Source organism: Nymphalis io, chromosome 3 (genome assembly GCF_905147045.1).
Source record: "Nymphalis io chromosome 3, ilAglIoxx1.1, whole genome shotgun sequence".
NCBI classification, from domain to species: domain Eukaryota; kingdom Metazoa; phylum Arthropoda; class Insecta; order Lepidoptera; family Nymphalidae; genus Nymphalis; species Nymphalis io.
In genome coordinates, this window is record NC_065890.1 from 11,946,596 (window position 1) to 11,964,314 (window position 17,719).

General features: G+C 34.9%; 6 protein-coding genes across 7 annotated transcripts; 3 read left to right on the forward strand and 3 right to left on the reverse strand.

Annotated features, from left to right (window-relative positions):
* Window positions 1-723: 723 nt before the first annotated feature.
* On the forward strand, window positions 724-2,425 carry LOC126781257 (cuticle protein 19-like). The gene is made up of 2 exons (XM_050506151.1): window positions 724-773; window positions 1,579-2,425. Exons 1-2 carry the CDS (start codon window positions 762-764, stop codon window positions 2,083-2,085), a joined length of 519 nt encoding a protein of 172 aa, XP_050362108.1. The 5' UTR covers window positions 724-761; the 3' UTR covers window positions 2,086-2,425.
* A 1,438-nt stretch (window positions 2,426-3,863) lies between these two features.
* Window positions 3,864-4,671, forward strand: LOC126781262 (larval/pupal rigid cuticle protein 66-like). The gene is made up of 2 exons (XM_050506157.1): window positions 3,864-4,017; window positions 4,219-4,671. Exons 1-2 carry the CDS (start codon window positions 4,006-4,008, stop codon window positions 4,558-4,560), a joined length of 354 nt encoding a protein of 117 aa, XP_050362114.1. The 5' UTR covers window positions 3,864-4,005; the 3' UTR covers window positions 4,561-4,671.
* Window positions 4,672-4,892: 221 nt separating this feature from the next.
* On the forward strand, window positions 4,893-5,999 carry LOC126781249 (larval/pupal rigid cuticle protein 66-like). The gene is made up of 2 exons (XM_050506142.1): window positions 4,893-5,118; window positions 5,245-5,999. The coding sequence occupies exons 1-2, from the start codon at window positions 5,107-5,109 to the stop codon at window positions 5,887-5,889; spliced, it is 657 nt and encodes a 218-aa protein (XP_050362099.1). The 5' UTR covers window positions 4,893-5,106; the 3' UTR covers window positions 5,890-5,999.
* Window positions 6,000-8,696: 2,697 nt separating this feature from the next.
* LOC126781259 (larval/pupal rigid cuticle protein 66-like) lies at window positions 8,697-9,309 on the reverse strand. The gene is made up of 2 exons (XM_050506154.1): window positions 9,284-9,309; window positions 8,697-9,188 (listed from the first exon to the last, which is right to left on the reverse strand). The coding sequence occupies exons 1-2, from the start codon at window positions 9,293-9,295 to the stop codon at window positions 8,697-8,699; spliced, it is 504 nt and encodes a 167-aa protein (XP_050362111.1). The 5' UTR covers window positions 9,296-9,309.
* Window positions 9,310-12,461: 3,152 nt separating this feature from the next.
* LOC126781258 (larval/pupal rigid cuticle protein 66-like) lies at window positions 12,462-13,266 on the reverse strand. Its single transcript, XM_050506153.1, has 2 exons — window positions 13,241-13,266; window positions 12,462-13,142 (listed from the first exon to the last, which is right to left on the reverse strand). The coding sequence occupies exons 1-2, from the start codon at window positions 13,250-13,252 to the stop codon at window positions 12,645-12,647; spliced, it is 510 nt and encodes a 169-aa protein (XP_050362110.1). The 5' UTR covers window positions 13,253-13,266; the 3' UTR covers window positions 12,462-12,644.
* LOC126781253 (larval/pupal rigid cuticle protein 66-like) lies at window positions 12,462-17,097 on the reverse strand. 2 transcript variants are annotated; one of them, XM_050506147.1, is made up of 3 exons: window positions 17,070-17,097; window positions 16,436-16,979; window positions 12,462-12,639 (listed from the first exon to the last, which is right to left on the reverse strand). In XM_050506147.1, the coding sequence occupies exons 1-2, from the start codon at window positions 17,079-17,081 to the stop codon at window positions 16,440-16,442; spliced, it is 552 nt and encodes a 183-aa protein (XP_050362104.1). In that variant the 5' UTR covers window positions 17,082-17,097; the 3' UTR covers window positions 12,462-12,639; window positions 16,436-16,439. The 2 variants fall into 2 exon arrangements, with proteins under 2 accessions (XP_050362104.1, XP_050362105.1); XM_050506148.1 differs by lacking the exon at window positions 12,462-12,639 and adding an exon at window positions 15,932-16,041.
* Between the last annotated feature and the right edge of the window lie 622 nt (window positions 17,098-17,719).

The window sequence follows — 17,719 nt, forward strand, 5'->3', positions numbered from 1 at the left end:
CTTGCACAAATCCCTAACACCCAGTATTTATTATGTAACATTATAATAATAATGTCAAGACCCTGTTTATTGATTTATTAATATTAAAATATACAAATAAAATAAAATTACTATTAATATTAGAATATTTACTTACAAGAAAAGCACACAGGATAGTTGTTAGAGAAGCCAGTTATATCCCGAAAATAGCATAATTGTGCGTTTGCATGTTTTCTTTCCGTGTTTAATCTTATTTCCTTTGATTATACATTCAAGTATGTATAGATCAAACCTTTACTTTTAATTTCAGACTTTAATTTGAACCACTTCCTCTTATACTAATGAGTTGAAATTTTACATATTGGTTCAATTCCAATGACAATGCATTCCATTGGTAAGCATGACCTGATTTTGCTCCCAAGATTGGCTCTAATCGAAGGAAATCCTCAACAGTCATCAAACTGTTTTCATAAAAACATGTATTTAATTGTTTTTCTATTAATATAATATCCTAAAGATGTAACCAATATATGGTAATAACAGAAGTCATACAAATAAATTAATTTTTACATTTGCCACTATGATTAATCCTTCACTATTGGGTTACCAGTATCTAGACTCCGAATATCTAACGCTCCACTTCCTTCAGACATATAATCCTCATTACGAAACGTGGTGTTATTTTTCATTTCTTCATATATAAATTGCGGGATATTCAGATTGCAATCACACTTGACATCAAAACAAGAATCAACAAATATCAACTCAACTAATTATTCAACATGATGCAACAGGTAAGGTCAATTGTTTATATTATATCAATTATTTGAAATTATATTTGTAATTTTCTAAAGTCCTAAAAATATGGAACAGAAATATTTTGTGTAAAATGATGTAACTTTTTACATTACATTTTACATAATCCTTTACAATTTTATCAACAGTAAATGATAAAGTACTACTTGCAAAAAGCTGGTACAAATGCATCTTCTCCTGTGAAATGGCTTACTATGAAATTTAAAGACAAAATCATTCTTTATTTAATATAGAAGCATTACACTTATTTATTATTGGTCAATTCTCTACGACTATATCAGAAATATCAATTTCATTTATCCAAATTGTATCGCTTTTCGAAGCTAACTGAGTTATAAAAATAATATTTTTATTCTAAGAATATCCGCTACACATAAACCATTTTTTATAATCCAAAGATATAAATTTTGGCATAATAAATGCTATTTTTAATTCATTGTAAAATTCATGTACTTATGTCCATAAAGGTTAACCCTTTCACTCTTAACAGTATAGAATAACATGTATATTCGATATTGATTTGATTCCTATGCATAAGTGTATAGAGACTATTTTTGATTAAATAAACTCAGACTTAATAAATATCAACAAAATAATAGAACCTTTATCTGCAAATTTATAATGAGAGTTCTTCTTATTTGCTATCCATGTTTTAAGTTTAACCCATCGTATACAACATCAGATGGCTTCTCCGATCGTAAAGATCTCTTTTGTAATAAAATACTATATGGTACTTCAATAAATATGTACTTGTAAAGGATAAAATAAATATTATTATTCCAGGTCGTTCTTTTTTGTGTCGTGATTATGGCTGCACAATGCATGGTCTTGCATCGTGCGTCTGCGCCGTTATTCTTCGGACACTACCCTGAACCCAATTACAGTTTTGCATATGAGGTCAACGATGCCCACACTGGAGATGTTAAGAGTCAGCATGAGAGCAGACGTGGTGATATCGTCATTGGACAGTACTCTCTGGTCCAACCTGATGGTATAAAGAGGACTGTTGACTACAGTGCCAATGACCACACGGGATTCTTAGCGACTGTGAACAACCAGGGCAGACCAGCCGATCAGGAATCGAACAGGAAATATAACGTACAAGAAGAAACCACTCGGTCACCAAACAGCCAGGAGATGCAATACAACACAGCGAGCACCGCTTCTTACAGTACACAGGGATGGCCCCAAAACGTACCAAGCCAAAGCGTTACAGTCGCTCCCGTCACCAACATTAGGACCTCGATCATTCACCCCTCCTTCCACAACGGCCACAATCCTTGGATCTAAGCAGTTAGAATATCGAGCATAGCACTAAATGGACCCGGAATCGATTTTAACTTCAATTTATTTGCATTTATTTCCTAAGCGGTTACCGTCTAATGTTTATCGGCTGCGGATAAACTATATCGTTCTTGTAGCTTGCCATCGAACTCGTTTTAATGTGTTTATCGAACCGACTGGTTGTAAGCTCCGGCACGAGCGATCGCCTTATCGGTTTTTTGTCATGTCCCTTTGATCGTGATCTTACACGAGCTGAAACGTAGCGGAAGAATATTTTTATTTTTAATGGACCATTTTTGATACTAATACTACTATAACAAGAGCATTATTTAATATATTCGCAGACATTAACAGACATATCGGCTAAAACTGGTTGAATGTGATAATAGCAAAATAAATTGAATTACAACTTACGATTGTATCGAATGACAATTGCATATTTATTAACTTTATAATATTTATTAAATTTCGTTTGTTATTTGATATTAAAAATAAACGTATGCAAATGATATGTTCTATTATTTATTCCATTTTATTTCATTTTCGATCAATTAGAAAATAATTAGTTACAGATATAAACACGGTGATCATCTTCATTTATAATTGCTCTTATATATTGTTGTTCGTTAATTTATATAATATTTTTTTCCTTAAAATCAAAGCTATAATCTTTAGAAAATAAATTTTAATATAAGTGACAAATAAAATCACGTCTGAGAATACATTCTGCTCATTATTTATATAGTTATTTACGTTTTTATTCATGTTCCAAATCTAAATAAGGTATAAAATTAAATACATTTAACAGACACTAAACTGAAGGCAAGATGGAACAGTGATTGTAAAACATGAATTTTGGCAGCAGATAGTGGGTCAGCCTCTAAATGTCCCAATGTTCAGATTAGGTCTCCTCCTTTATTAGAGAGAAGGCTTAAAGCTATCTAGCAGTTTAATAATTAAGAACATTTAATCAGTATAGTTTGTCCAGATTTTAACTCGCAACCTTCTCTTAAAATTCACGTGCTCTTAAGCCTAGTCGGTTCTGTTATTAAATAAAAGGAAAAATATTTTAGATTTCAGAAAATCAATTCATAGATTGTAAAATCATATTTAATTTAATATTTAAAAATATTTAATTATAATAATAATAATGTCCTCCAGACCGATTTCGGCCACTGCTGTCAATCTCAAGAGAGATTAGACAACTACACAGGAGATATTATAGTGCACAAGTGTGTGGTGCAGGTGCACACAGGTGCACTCGCTATTCCCTTACTCTCATAATCCGATGGGACGGCAATCCGACCGGCCGACCGGACGACCGGAAATAGTTCAGGCGCAGGACCAACGGCTTTACGTGCTTACCGAGGCACGGGGGTGTTCACACTTCCAACTACCAGACTCTGGACTGCTACTGAGAATTTTCCCGACCTGGGAATTGAACCCAGGACCACCGGGTCTGCGGCCTTACATAAAGCCACTACACCAACGAGGCAGCTATATTCTATTATATGTTTCATATTATCTACCACATCATAGAGGTAGACAAAAGTGAGACTTTATATATGATAACAGATATTGAAGGGTGTAGAAGTCATAACGTTCGTTTATTGACGTTTAGGTTGACATTTCAATTCTGGAATATACGATATATGTTTATGTTATGCGCATGTACTCAAGGTCAATGTGGTAGTAATCAAGTAAAGCAGTATCGAAAGCTTCGTAAGCATACATCGATAACATTACACTGAGACATTTCATTGGGTGCATCGTCCGAATGATCTTGACTTTTAGACGTTTCCTGAATTTCTTTTTTAAAAAACAAGTTAAAGTAGAACTGGATCAATATATAAAGCCAATGAAAATAATATCAAAGCATCACAATCACAGGACTCATCAACGTAGTCACAACACTCATCATACAACATGGTTGCGAAGGTAATTTTTATATTTTACTAGATTTATAATTAATAAAACACAAACAATAATTCAATTTTTCTTTAAATATACCTAATATGATTCTCATTACTCTGTATTCTTTATTTTTTATGATCTCATTACTTTGTATTATTTATTTTTTATCTTTTAGAAGTTCTAAATGGCTGTGTTAAATTGATTTTTAATTTTTTATTGTTTCAGTTCGTTGTCCTTTTCGCTCTGGTGGCAGCTGTAAGCGCCGACCTTTCGAGCTTCTCGTACGGCGTAGCCGATCCTTACACTGGTGACTTCAAGAGTCAAGTGGAGAGCCGCGCTGGAGACAATGTGCAAGGACAGTACTCTCTATTGGAATCCGATGGAACCCGCCGCACCGTGGACTATGCTGCTGGTGCTGAAGGTTTCAACGCTGTTGTCCGGAAGGACCCTGCTTTATTCGCTTCTCTGCCCTACGCCTATGGTTCTGCCTACGGCTACCCTGCTGCCTACCCATATGGCAGATTCGGCGCTTTGGCCTACTCCTACCCCTACGGACGCTACTACTAAATAACGACAAAATGCTTCCAGCACTAAATACAAGTCTAAATTCGCCATCCTATTTTAACACCGTTATATTTTAAACTCTATGTAAATATTGTACATAATAAAACCATCTTTTTCCGACTAAATCTTTTATTTTGAAGAATCTGTTATCTCGTAAATAATATTCGATTATAATCTTAATTTACTTTTTACATATATTTTATAAAATTATCTAACATTGAAGGTCAATAGAAACGGACATTGTTACGGTCAATGACGTTAATATGGATTAGTTTCCTTTAAACATTATAAGTTGAATTGTTAAGGTAATCGTAACCGCCAGCGTTGTCCGGCAAGCGAACTGCCCGATTAAGTTCCGCGTACTCAATAATTGTTTGCTAACGAAATTGAACTCTGAAAAACATTCACTTCGTGTGACCTAGAAGGCATACCTGTCATTTATTTCCTATTAATAGCGCCGAATGATTGTACGGGACTTGTATAAAAGCCCTTCTGTGGTCGGGACTTATCATTCTCAGTTTACTGTGCAACAAACACAAACGTTTCGAAATGGCAGCTAAGGTAATAATTGAACCTAGCTTTTAATACAAGTTCTAATCAATAGGGCATTAGCCCTTTAACTGATATTGAAAAAGTGTTCGTGTATTTAAACATGTCAGCTCACGATAATTTCTATATTGTTTCCAGTTCGTTGTTCTCGCTTTCTTGGTAGCCGCTGCACAAGGCAGCGCTATCCATGGTGCCGACTACACCAGCTTCTCCTACGGAGTTTCCGACCCTCACACCGGTGATGTGAAGAGCCAGCATGAAACCCGTGTCGGTGACAACGTGGTCGGTCAGTACTCTCTCTTGGAGTCCGATGGCAGCCGCCGTACCGTTGACTACGCCGCTGATGCTCACTCTGGATTCAACGCTATTGTACGCAAAGACCCTGCCCTCATCGGACACGTCGCGCCCGCCGTCGTCGCCGCTCCTCTAGCTCATGCCGCTCCCATTGTCGCCGCCGCTCCCTTGGCTCATGCTGCACCTCTCGCATACGCCGCCCACGCCGCTCCTCTCGCGTACGCTGCTGCTCCCGCCGTATCTTACTCCGCATCCTCTACCTCAGTAGCTCACGGAGGTATCGCCGCTCCCTTGGCTCACGGTGCCATCGCCGCTCCTCTGGCTCATGGAGCTATTGCTGGTCCTCTCGCCCATGGATATGGTGCCGCCCTCGCCCATGGATACGGTGCTCCCCTCGCCCATGGATACGGTGCTCCCCTCGCCCATGGATACGGTGCATTGGCTCACGGTGCTGTGGCATACGGCGCTCATGGTCTCGGACACTACTAGACATTGATATAGGAATTTATTTATGTACCTATCTAATTAATTATTTTGACGATGGTTATGAATGATGAATGATGAACTTGCTGTGATCAAATAAAAACTTTTTACAAGTACGTCTCTTTTTTATTTAAAGCACATTTTATTTAAATTTAAGAAAATATTATTATTCAAACTTATTAATATTAACACTAAGTTTCTGCAGCTGCAGGCGCGATGTAGATAAATTCACACGTTCAACTTTGTATCAAAACCAGTGTCTAGCTTGAGGAAATTATGCAATTATGATAATATGAAAAGGAACTCAGTATCCACTCATTCAACCTTGACGCTTAGCTAAATGTTTTTGTGCACTAAATAGGAAAACAGTATAAATAGTTTTCTGTCATCTACTAGGGTCACTGACATTACACGCCTACATTAAACAATCAAATAGAACCAAGCTACTTAATCTGAATGATAAAATGTATTTTTAAGTAAAATAAACAAAGAAAATACTCCTATAGATAAAAAAATGCCTTTAAACATTGCTCCTGAGTACTTCCGTATATAGTTATTGAAGTTATTATTTCTACTTATCGCATTTCAAAGGTAACTAAGGTGACGGTTATATGCCTTACATTTTTTAATAACATATCGGTATTACTCTCACAATCCTTACTAATATTATAAATATGAAAGAAAGGTGTTTTTTTTTGTTACGCTTTTACGTCTTAACTACTTGACCGATCATCATGATATTTTTATAAGATACCTAACAACCATTGATTTGATTTCAGCGACTTATTTTACAAGTAAAACTCCACAAAAAAAAACTGTCATGTATATATAGTCTGTTCCTTTTGTAGTTTCATTCTAAATATTGATAAAATCCTTTTTTAAATCCTTACTTCCTACATCCATACTTAACAAAAAATCTTTTGCTGAATTAGATAAAAAATATGCATTTAAAAAAATTCAAAATTTATTTTATGTAACTATTCATAATATTATTGTGTTTAGATTAAGGAAGGCTTCCCTAGTTTAGAGAGGTTATATTCCCTTCCCATCATCACGGTGCGGACAAGTCGACATCGCAGCAGTCGGTGACAGTAATCACGCGTTATACGACGGACTATATTATAATAATAATGATTCATTTATACGCAATATCCTCAAGTACATACAATTTCATTTCCAATGAAAAGAATAACGAAATAGTTAATAAACGAAAATATAATTTTAGTAATATTTATCTTATCTTTGTGAAGAAAGAAATTAATCTAATAATATTTATTTATGTAATGTTAAAATACATTATGTTTTAATGTAAATAAAAATCAAATTTATAAAAATAATGCAATCTTTAAAAATACGAGTTTAATTAAATCATTTGTTAATTAGACTAATACGCTGTACTTACGCCTAGTTTCATAATAATATTTTTGCAACGTTATGAAGATCGTTATCTTTTAAGATTATTTCAAATGATTATTAATTTGCAAATTTTAATAAATTTTATGGCAATATTAGGACAGAAACATCAGTTAATATTGACCTAATAGTTATTAAATAGCAATCACGAGGACATAATCAAGGAACCGTACAAACGTACGAGTATGCTTGAAATAATTATCATGCTTTCGATTTTCACACACAATATCACGTTTCCACGATATGAGTGCTTAGATACCACCCACTCGTCAAATATTCTACCGCTAAACAACAATACTTATTATTCTCTACATATTATTCTACCAATAAACATCAATAATTGTTAGTTACATAAATGTTTGGTTTAGATGGCTTTATGACATATTTTTTTATTATGACATATTTTTTAGTTTCTTTTGTCGGAATAGTGCTTCGAGTGAATTTTGACAACGCTCTAGGGAAGCGTCGGGTCGATGGTAACGAAACGATCATCTTGGGTCGACATTATCTTTATTCTTTTGTTTTAATTCAGTGATATACTTATTTGTGTGCGTGTACGTGTGTCTTTCTGTGATATATTAGAGAATCAACATCGATGATGATTATGAATTGTGTATTTGATTCGTTAAATTAAACACTTATCAAATTTATTAATAATAATTAATCGTTTGAATAATTCTGATATTGGCCATCCTGCGTTCTTTATACATATTTTTGACTGGCCCATTAATTTAATGACTCACTAATAAGAACGCAGATCCCATGATCCTTGGTTCAAAGACCAATAACTTTTTATTGAGTTCTACTTTTTACTGGGTCGGAACACTCCAGGTGCTGGTGAGTACCAGATAATCACTCCACTCCACTCATATGTTATGCATAAAATATATTGTCTTTAGCAGAATATTTTATATTTATACTTTTTAATTGATATCTCAAATAAACTAAAACGAAATTATAGTATCGTGTACTGTAATCTGTTTTCATAATTTTGTAATCGTAACTTTCGATCCGTGCTAAAACACAGACATTGACATTTCGTTTTAAGCTTGAGATAAATAACTATGTATTTAATACATTTATAACTTATAGGTCAGTGATAATCTATATAAATACATTTGAAATCCATTTAAGAATTTGTCTTATTTACTTTACAAATTGCACAATATTTCTAAAATGAATTTAATTTAAATCTTTTGTTTTTTTTTTCGAAACATGTCATGTAATATTTTGAAATGAAGTTTATTGTTAGAAAGTAATTAATTATACCAATTTTTTTACAGAAATATTAAATTTTCGAATATATAAAATGAGAAGTAATTATTTGTTTTCGTAAATGTTTATTTGCATTTATAATAAATCACAGCTTTTTAATGACTTTGGTAAAAATATACAACTTTTCACCATCTGGCGTAACCGAGACCGTGGGCACCGTAGGCGTAGCCGTGGGCAAGAGGAGCGATACCTCCGTGAGCCAAGGGAGCGGCAGCGTACGCGTTGTAGGCGAGGGGAGAGGCATAGGAGCCGTAGGCTACGGGGGCGACGCGGGCAGCGTACGCCAAGGGAGAAGAGACCACAGCGGGAGCGGCGTAAGAGGTGGCGATGGGAGCGGCATAGACGGCAGGCGCGGCGTGGGCGATGTAGGCCGGGTCCTTGCGGACGACGGCGTTGAAGCCGGAGTGCGCGTCGGCGGCGTAGTCAACGGTGCGGCGAGTGCCGTCGGACTCCAAGAGAGAGTACTGGCCGACCACGTTGTTGCCAACACGGGTTTCGTGCTGGCTCTTCACGTCACCAGTGTGAGGGTCAGAAACTCCATAGGAGAAGCTGTTGTAGTCACCACCGTGGACGGCACTGCTGTGGGCTACTGCGACGAGCAGAGCAAAAATTGCTACCTAAAAATTAAAAACAATATTTAATTTAAAAAAAACCTCATTAAATTTAAAGCCGTAAAAATTTAAAAATAATTCTTATATGGACTGCCCCTCACCTTGGAGAACATGTTGTATTGTTTGATTGCTATGAAACAACTGATGACTGTCGAAGAATTACAGCCTTTTTATAGTGCTTATTTTTAAAAATATGTACGCAGTGATTTGTAGCAGGAACTCGTGAAGGACTCATACACAGTGACTTACGGTTTCAAGGAAACTACTTTCTCATTAATGCTTTAAATAGATGTGTAGTTTATTAAAATGTTACTTTTAAATTTTTTAAGAAGTTATTTTTAGTTGCGTAAATTTAAAAACATTACATATAATATTATAATTACATTCAGTCATTGACTGACCAATTTACTCACTCATCTCTTAACGTACTTTTGCCCACAAAATGTACTCTTATGATAGCGAGTACATTTTTATTAGTCGTACCCGAAACCAATTTTTAGGTAGTAAATAGGATATATTTAATAATCCTATCTTTTTCTCTTAGGAAATACATTATGCTGATGATCCATTTAAAAATTATTTTTTTTATAAATAAAAAGTAAAAAGGTAACCTGTAAATGACCCATTGCTGGGCAACGCATTCCTCTCCTCTTGATTAGAATGCTTCTAAGAATTGTCAAGAAAATCTATGCTGAAAAACTCGTCGAATCACTTTAAAATTAAAAGATTTATTCATACATTAAATGAAGCTGAAAATTATGAAATAATCCAGAAAGTTTAATTTCAGCTCATCTTTTACTAATTTTTTTTAGGCTTAGTTATTTGTTTTATTTATTTACCAGCGGCCCACCTCGATTTCGTCCGCTTTGAGCAAGTATTATCTATCATAGTAAATAACTATGTAGGTATAGTTTATTTAAAAAAGAAACTCATATATTTTAGTAAAACTATCTCGTTCGTTTATTTTCCCGTCAAAGCGGGTCTTATATTTGTTCTTAAGGCGATCAAATGTACAGAGCTCCATAAAGGAGACGGTTTTTAGCAGCTTTAAGTATAACTGGACGTGTTCTTCTCAGCACCACAGGAAGTGTTTGACGAAAGTCACCGACAAACACGAAGGTGACGCCTCCCATAATTTTGTCTGAGCTTCTTAGATCTCTTACAGAGTCAACGGCTTCTATATGCGATTGGTGGCTTTATTTTCTTTTTTTTTTTAAAGAATAGGAAGGTGGACGACCTTATGGGCCACCTAATGGTAAGTGGTCACCAACGCCCATAGACAATGGCATTGTAAGAAATGTTAACCATCGCTTACAAAGCCAATGCTCCATCAACCTTGGGACCTAAGATTTTATGTCCCTTGTGCCTGTAATTACACTGGCTCACTCACCCTTCAAACCGGAACACAACAATACCAAGTACTGCTGTTTTGCGGTAGACTGGACTGGGTGGTACCTGCCCAGGCGAGCTTGCACAAAACCCTACCATCAGTACTCAAAGCTCTACCACCAGTATTCCACCAATAGCTTATCGTACATTCGTCCCACATCATGAGACAGATCTGTTGAGGAAGTGCACCCAACGGCCCGTTTTTGAATACGGAACGTTCGAATTCTGTACGGTTGCTGTGCAATCATACCGTTGACAACGACAATAATTATTTTTGTTATTTTGATAAGGGTTCAAATTGTGTCAAATAATTTGAACTAAAGTTATTGTGAAGTGAAACTGGTAATAACACCCTATCCCATTTATTTGCCTATTTATTAAATAGTTTAGAAAACCCAGTGTCATTTTTTCCGACTTACCGACGACACACAAGGCTTTCGTCCGACAAGTTGGACACAATTTAAATAGCAATGAAAATGTTGGCCTAGTCCTATGTGTAATATTATATCATTTAATTTGCATGATGAATTAGTATAATTATTTCGTCTTATGATCAAACTATCTTTTTAATCATTATCGGAAAAAAGTTACTTTTTAAAATACCTACCATAACTTACACATCAAAAATATTTAAGAATTTTGAATTAAATTCAAACTGGAGAAACATATATTTTCTGTTTCAATTATGAAAATATTTAATAATTGATTTTAATAGTTAAAAAATAATATAATTATTGAATTCAAAAAAGTACTAGCTTATTAAATAATGCAAAACAAAACATATTTTTTCATAAAACTGAATTCCTTTATGATTTTTCCATATATCATATATATCAACAGCCAATCATTGTCCACTGCTGAACATAGGCCTCTCCCAAGGTGCGCCGAAGCTCCCTGTCCTCCGCCTTCCGCATCCAGTCGGTGCCCGCCACCTTCTTAAGGTCATCGGTCCATCTGGCTGGAGGGAGCCCTACGCTGCTTTTGCCGATCCGCGGTCTCGTACTTTGTCTAAATTTTAAAACATATCTTATATATCTGGATACGGCTATATTAACAAAACCGGTTAGCCTAAACTTATGATATTAAAATATTAATATGCAAGTGAATAAATAATTTATTTTGATAAATTATTTCTTCTTTTGTATTTCTATTGTAATATAGTAACTATAGTAATAGCCTGTGAATGTCCCACTGCTGGGCTAAGGTTTCCTCTCCTTTTTTGAGGAGAAGGTTGGAGCTTATTCCACCACGCGGCTCCAATGTGGAATACATATGTGGCAGAATTTATATTAAAATAGACACATGCAGATTTCCTCACATGTTTTCCTTCACCTACAAGCTAGATGAATTATACACACAAATTAAGCGCATAATAATTTGTAATATAATATACCACAATGTACACGACCGACTAAAACAAATAAAAAAATCCTTAAATGACACGTTTTCTAGTATCGATAAGATCATGTATGATTGAAAATTACAACATTCAGCTAGCATTGTTTAATACCTTTACAATTTAAACTAAACTGAAAACGGTGCATAGCAAGTAAGAATATGACTAATTCATCAGACATGTTTGGACGGCTGATATCCAGCCTACATCAAATCTCGGCTTAAAAGCATTTATAAGTCTAAAACAAATATATAATCACATGGTGATAGTGAACTACCTCAATAGATTAAATTTTGAACCATCAAAAACGGTATAATCGATTTTAAGTGATAGGTAAGGTCTTTGTCATTTAGTCAGTTCAAAATATTCTAAATTATTTTTATGAAACCAAATCCTTAAGATGCGCATATTAATAAACCTTATTCGTATTTTTAATGCAATAATATATTGCATAAAATAAATAACAAAAAAATAAAAGTAAATGATAAAACACATTATTTATACATGGTTTATTTTAAATAATATTTACATGAGTAAAAGTGGGTTTCTTCAGTTGCTTAAAATATAAACATTTCCTCCATCCCAATTCATTGGGATATTTTATGTATCTGTATCACAATTTAAACTTTTACCATTTATTGTTCGCTAAGATCACAGTGGTGGAGTCCGAAACTAAACTAGTAATGGTGACCGGCGTAACCGAGACCGTGGGCACCGGTGGCGTAGCCGTGGGCAAGAGGAGCGATAGCTCCGTGAGCCAAGGGAGCGGCGGCGTACGCGTTGTAGGCAAGGGGAGAGGCGTAGGAGCCGTAGGCTACGGGGGCGACGCGGGCAGCGTACGCCAAGTGAGAAGAGACCACAGCGGGAGCGGCGTAGGAGGTGGCGATAGGAGCGGCGTAGACGGCAGGCGCGGCGTGGGCGATGTAGGCCGGGTCCTTGCGGACGACGGCGTTGAAGCCGGAGTGCGCGTCGGCAGCGTAGTCGACGGTGCGGCGAGTGCCGTCGGACTCCAAGAGGGAGTACTGGCCGACCACGTTGTCGCCGACACGGGTTTCATGCTGGCTCTTCACGTCACCGGTGTGAGGGTCAGAAACTCCATAGGAGAAGCTGTTGTAGTCACCGCCGTGAATAGCACTGCTGTGGGCTACTGCGACGAACAGAGCGAAAATTGCTACCTAAAAATTAAAAATAACATTTAATTTAAAAAAAAAAAACTCATTAAATCTAAAATCGTAAAAATTTAAAACAAATTCGTATATCGACTGCCCCTCACCTTGGAGAACATGTTGTATTGTTTGATTGCTATGAAACAACTGATGACTGTCGAAGAATAAACAGCCTTTATATAGTGCTTTTTTAGATATGAGAGTAATTGTTATCAGATTTGTAGCAGGAACTTGTGAAGGATTTATGTACAGTAACCAACGTTAACAAAAAAAAACACTTTCTCATTAAATATGTATCGTATATTTTTAGCAGTTTCGTAAGTGGCGTAACTTTAAAACGCTGTGTGATAATAGCAATTAAATTATTTATGGTCAAGGAACTCACCTTTTAAGGTGTCGTTTGTTTTGTCTAAACATTTCGTGTCTTTACTATGTATGTATATAATTAAGTATTACAAACTGAATATACAAGTTTGTGGTAAAAAAGTTATTTTGTCATAAAAAAAAATATTTTAAAAGCTATTTTGTCATTAAATAAAATACGCTGCCTTTAAAATATATTGATTTTTATTATTATACTATTTTTATTCTATTATTATACCATTTTTCTATATCATATTTATTTAAAGCTTTTATAAAGTATAAAGTTCGTTATGCGATAACGCGTCGAAGAAATTTAATAATTTAGCCAATATTTTTATTTTTCACATATACATATAATAATAATATAAATACTAAGTGTATGACAACTTTAGGTACAAAATATTCAAACTTTTTTATGTAAAAAAGTGATCGGGTGAAAGAACTCGGCTTTAATATTTGTTTTTTTTTATTAATAAAGTGCGTTTTTCTGTGAGACACCTTATATAGATTGACTTATAATACGAAACCTTAAATACAAACACTTTAGGTAAATCGTTTGAACCATTTGTGAGCGACGGAAGAAAAACTTATAAACATACAAGAATTATTATATATTTATATTAAGATATAATACGCATATTGGTAACGATATACACTTAGGACAGCTTATTATTTAAAAAACAAAACACTATTTCTATCTTATTTCCGAAAAAAAAATGTATGATTTTAGATTAGAGAAGGTGGTCATCATTTATTTTGTGTTTAATTCATATTTTTAAATCAGAGTTTAAGAAAAAATTATCAGTGTAATGTATATTGCAAAAAAAACAAAATGAGTAATTACTAGAGCTTACTATTAGCTATTGAACACTTCTTATATCTACATTAGCGTGTAAAAATATGATATTGTTGAGGATATAATAGAGTTTTACAAAATTTTACAACATTATCAAAGGCAATAAAGAAAAAAAACAAATATTTTAATAAATGACCATTATAATATGTAACTAACCCGACTTCGAATGTAATAAATAAGCCTCAAGATATTAAAAAAAATGAACAGCCTGTTAATGTCCCACAGCTGGGCTAAGGCCTCCTCTCCCTTTTGAGGAGAAGGTTTGGAGCTTATTCCACCACGCTGCTCCAATGCGGGTTGGTAGAATACACATGTGGCAGAATTTCAATGAAATTAGACACATGCAGGTTTCCTCACGATGTTTTCCTTCACCGTCAATAACGATATGAATTGTAAACACAAATTAAGCACATGAAAATTCAGTGGTGCTTGCCCGGGTTTCATTCACACGTTCTAACAATTAGGCCATCTCTATACTGTGCTCATATCAAAGCTCGCCCACCGCTATTTTTATCACATTTCTATTAAAAATCACATAATATATCTAAAACTAACGGTTCTAATTGCAAAATATAAACGCCAGTTAAATTAATAGAAAACGCTTAAAACATTTAGGCATTTTTCACTTTCATAAGTTTTAAAAGTGTTACAAAGCCAAAATGGTCCAGTTGTTGATCTTAAGCGATTATTGCTGGTTCAAACCCAGGGAAGTGACACTAATTTGCATGTGCTTAATTTATGTTTATTATAATCTATATAATCGTCTCGTGCTTGGTGGTGAAGGAAAATATAAACCAACATGCGTCGGATGAACATCCTCCACCTGTGTATTCACCAAACCGCATTTGAGCGACGTGGTGGTTAGTTTAAGTTGGTAAGAAATGACACTGAACAGTTCAGAACTGACACAAAACAAGATAGAGACAAAGCACAAAAAATTGCATTCCAAAAATTTTGATTGTGAAGCTGCCTAGTAATGAAAATCTACCTAACTATAAACCAAACATTTTTTCCGGAATTTGGACAACTTCTTACAAGGAAAAAAATTCAACTCCGATGCGGCAGTCCAAACCGCCTTCAAAGAGTTTGTTGATTCTCGCCCCCATGGTTTTTTTAGTAAAGGGATAAATGAACTACCTTTGTGATGGCAAAAGTGCATGGATAACAATAATGCATATTTTGATTAATTAAATATTTTTTACAAAAAAAAATTGACCTTATATTCTTCCCGCACAAAACGCCAATTTCATATGTAAGGACCTAATATTTAAACATGATTAACGTTATTATACAATGAGTTGTTATTGAAAAAAAAATATTTTACATTTTCTATCAAGAAAATTGATACAAATCTAATAATAAATCACTTTTAATTCCTTTTCAATTGAACATTAGAATGCAAATTGTTTGAAACATGTTATAATTAATATAAATTCTAAATAACACTAGGTGATACTAGGTACCTGAGTTTTTTAATGTTTTCGATGTAATTATTTATTGCAAAGAACCATTTAAAATAAAAGTAAATGTTAAAACTCATTTTTTTATTTTAAATAATATTTACATGACATTTCGTTGATGTATAATTGTATCATTAATCCCATTTCATTGGGATATTCTTCAATCTGTATCACAATTTAAACTTTTATCATTTATTGTTCGCTAAGATCACAGTGATGGAGTCCTAAACTAAACTAGTAGTGGCGACCAGCGTAACCGAGACCGTGGGCAAGGATATAGTCGATTTTAAGTGATAGGTAAGGTCTTTGCCATTTAGTTAGTTGAAAATATTCTAAATTATTTTTATGAAACCAAATCCTTAAGATGCGCATATTCATAAAACTCATTCGTATTTTTAATGCAATAATATATTGCATAAGAAAAAGTAAATGACAAAACTCATATTATTTATACATGGTTTATTTTAAATAATATTTACATGAATAAAAGTGGGTTTCTTCAGTTGCTTAAAATATAAACATTTTCTCCATCCCATTTCATTGGGATATTTTATGTATTTGTATCACAATTTAAACTTTTGCCATTTATTGTTCGTTAAGATCACAGTGGTGGAGTCCTAAACTAAACTAGTAGTGGTGACCGGCGTAACCGAGACCATGGGCACCGTAGGCGTAGCCGTGGGCAAGAGGAGCGATAGCTCCGTGAGCCAAGGGAGCGGCGGCGTACGCGTTGTAGGCGAGGGGAGAGGCATAGGAACCGTAGGCTACGGGGGCGACGCGGGCAGCGTACGCCAAGTGAGAAGAGACCACAGCGGGAGCGGCGTATGAGGTAGCAATAGGAGCGGAGACCACAGCGGGAGTAGCGTAAGAGGTGGCGATGGGTGCGGCGTAGACGGCAGGCGCGGCGTGGGCGATGTAGGCCGGGTCCTTGCGGACGACGGCGTTGAAGCCGGAGTGCGCGTCGGCAGCATAGTCGACGGTGCGGCGAGTGCCGTCGGACTCCAAGAGAGAGTACTGGCCGACCACGTTGTCGCCGACACGGGTTTCGTGCTGGCTCTTCACGTCACCGGTGTGAGGGTCAGAAACTCCATAGGAGAAGCTGTTGTAGTCACCGCCATGGATTGCACTGCTGTGGGCTACTGCGACAAGCAGAGCGAAAATTGCTACCTAAAAATAAACAAAAAAAAATGATTAAAAAAAAAATTAACATAAAATAGTAAATAATTAAAACTAAATCGTTTATTGACTGCCGCTCACCTTGGAGAACATGTTGTATTGTTTGATTGCTATGAAACAACTGATGACTGTCGAAGAATGAACAGCCTTTATATAGTGCTTATTTTTTAAGATAAGAACGCGCTGTTAACAGATATGTAGTAGGAGCTTGTGAACGACTCAGAAACAGTGACCAACGCTTACAAGGAAACTACGTTCGCATTAATTATATGCTAGTATCCTATTTCTGAAACTATTTGGGATATTAATAGCAAGTAAGCTTTTTATTGTTGACTAAAATCAAACTTAATTACTTATATTATAATAAGTCTTGTCTTGTCTTCGATTGATTTAATTGGCCACATAATATTTAAAACGCAACTATAATAGTTAGAATATATATTTATTTATTTAGAACCACCAACAAAATAAAATTTATTGTTATATTACAGCTTACAGAGCTCTTAGGTTTCTAGGTTACACGTAATTCAATGCAATTCAATTGCAAATTCCGATTAGTTAACGTAAAATAACTTTATATTAAATTAATTTTATTTTTTAAATATGTTTTAGTTTACTCTTATAATATTTTCTAATAAAATGTTATAAGAAGACTTTACAAAATTTGAATGTAACTAATTATAAAGCTATACATTTAAATCAATAGACGTTTCAGTTAATGGTCAGCGGTA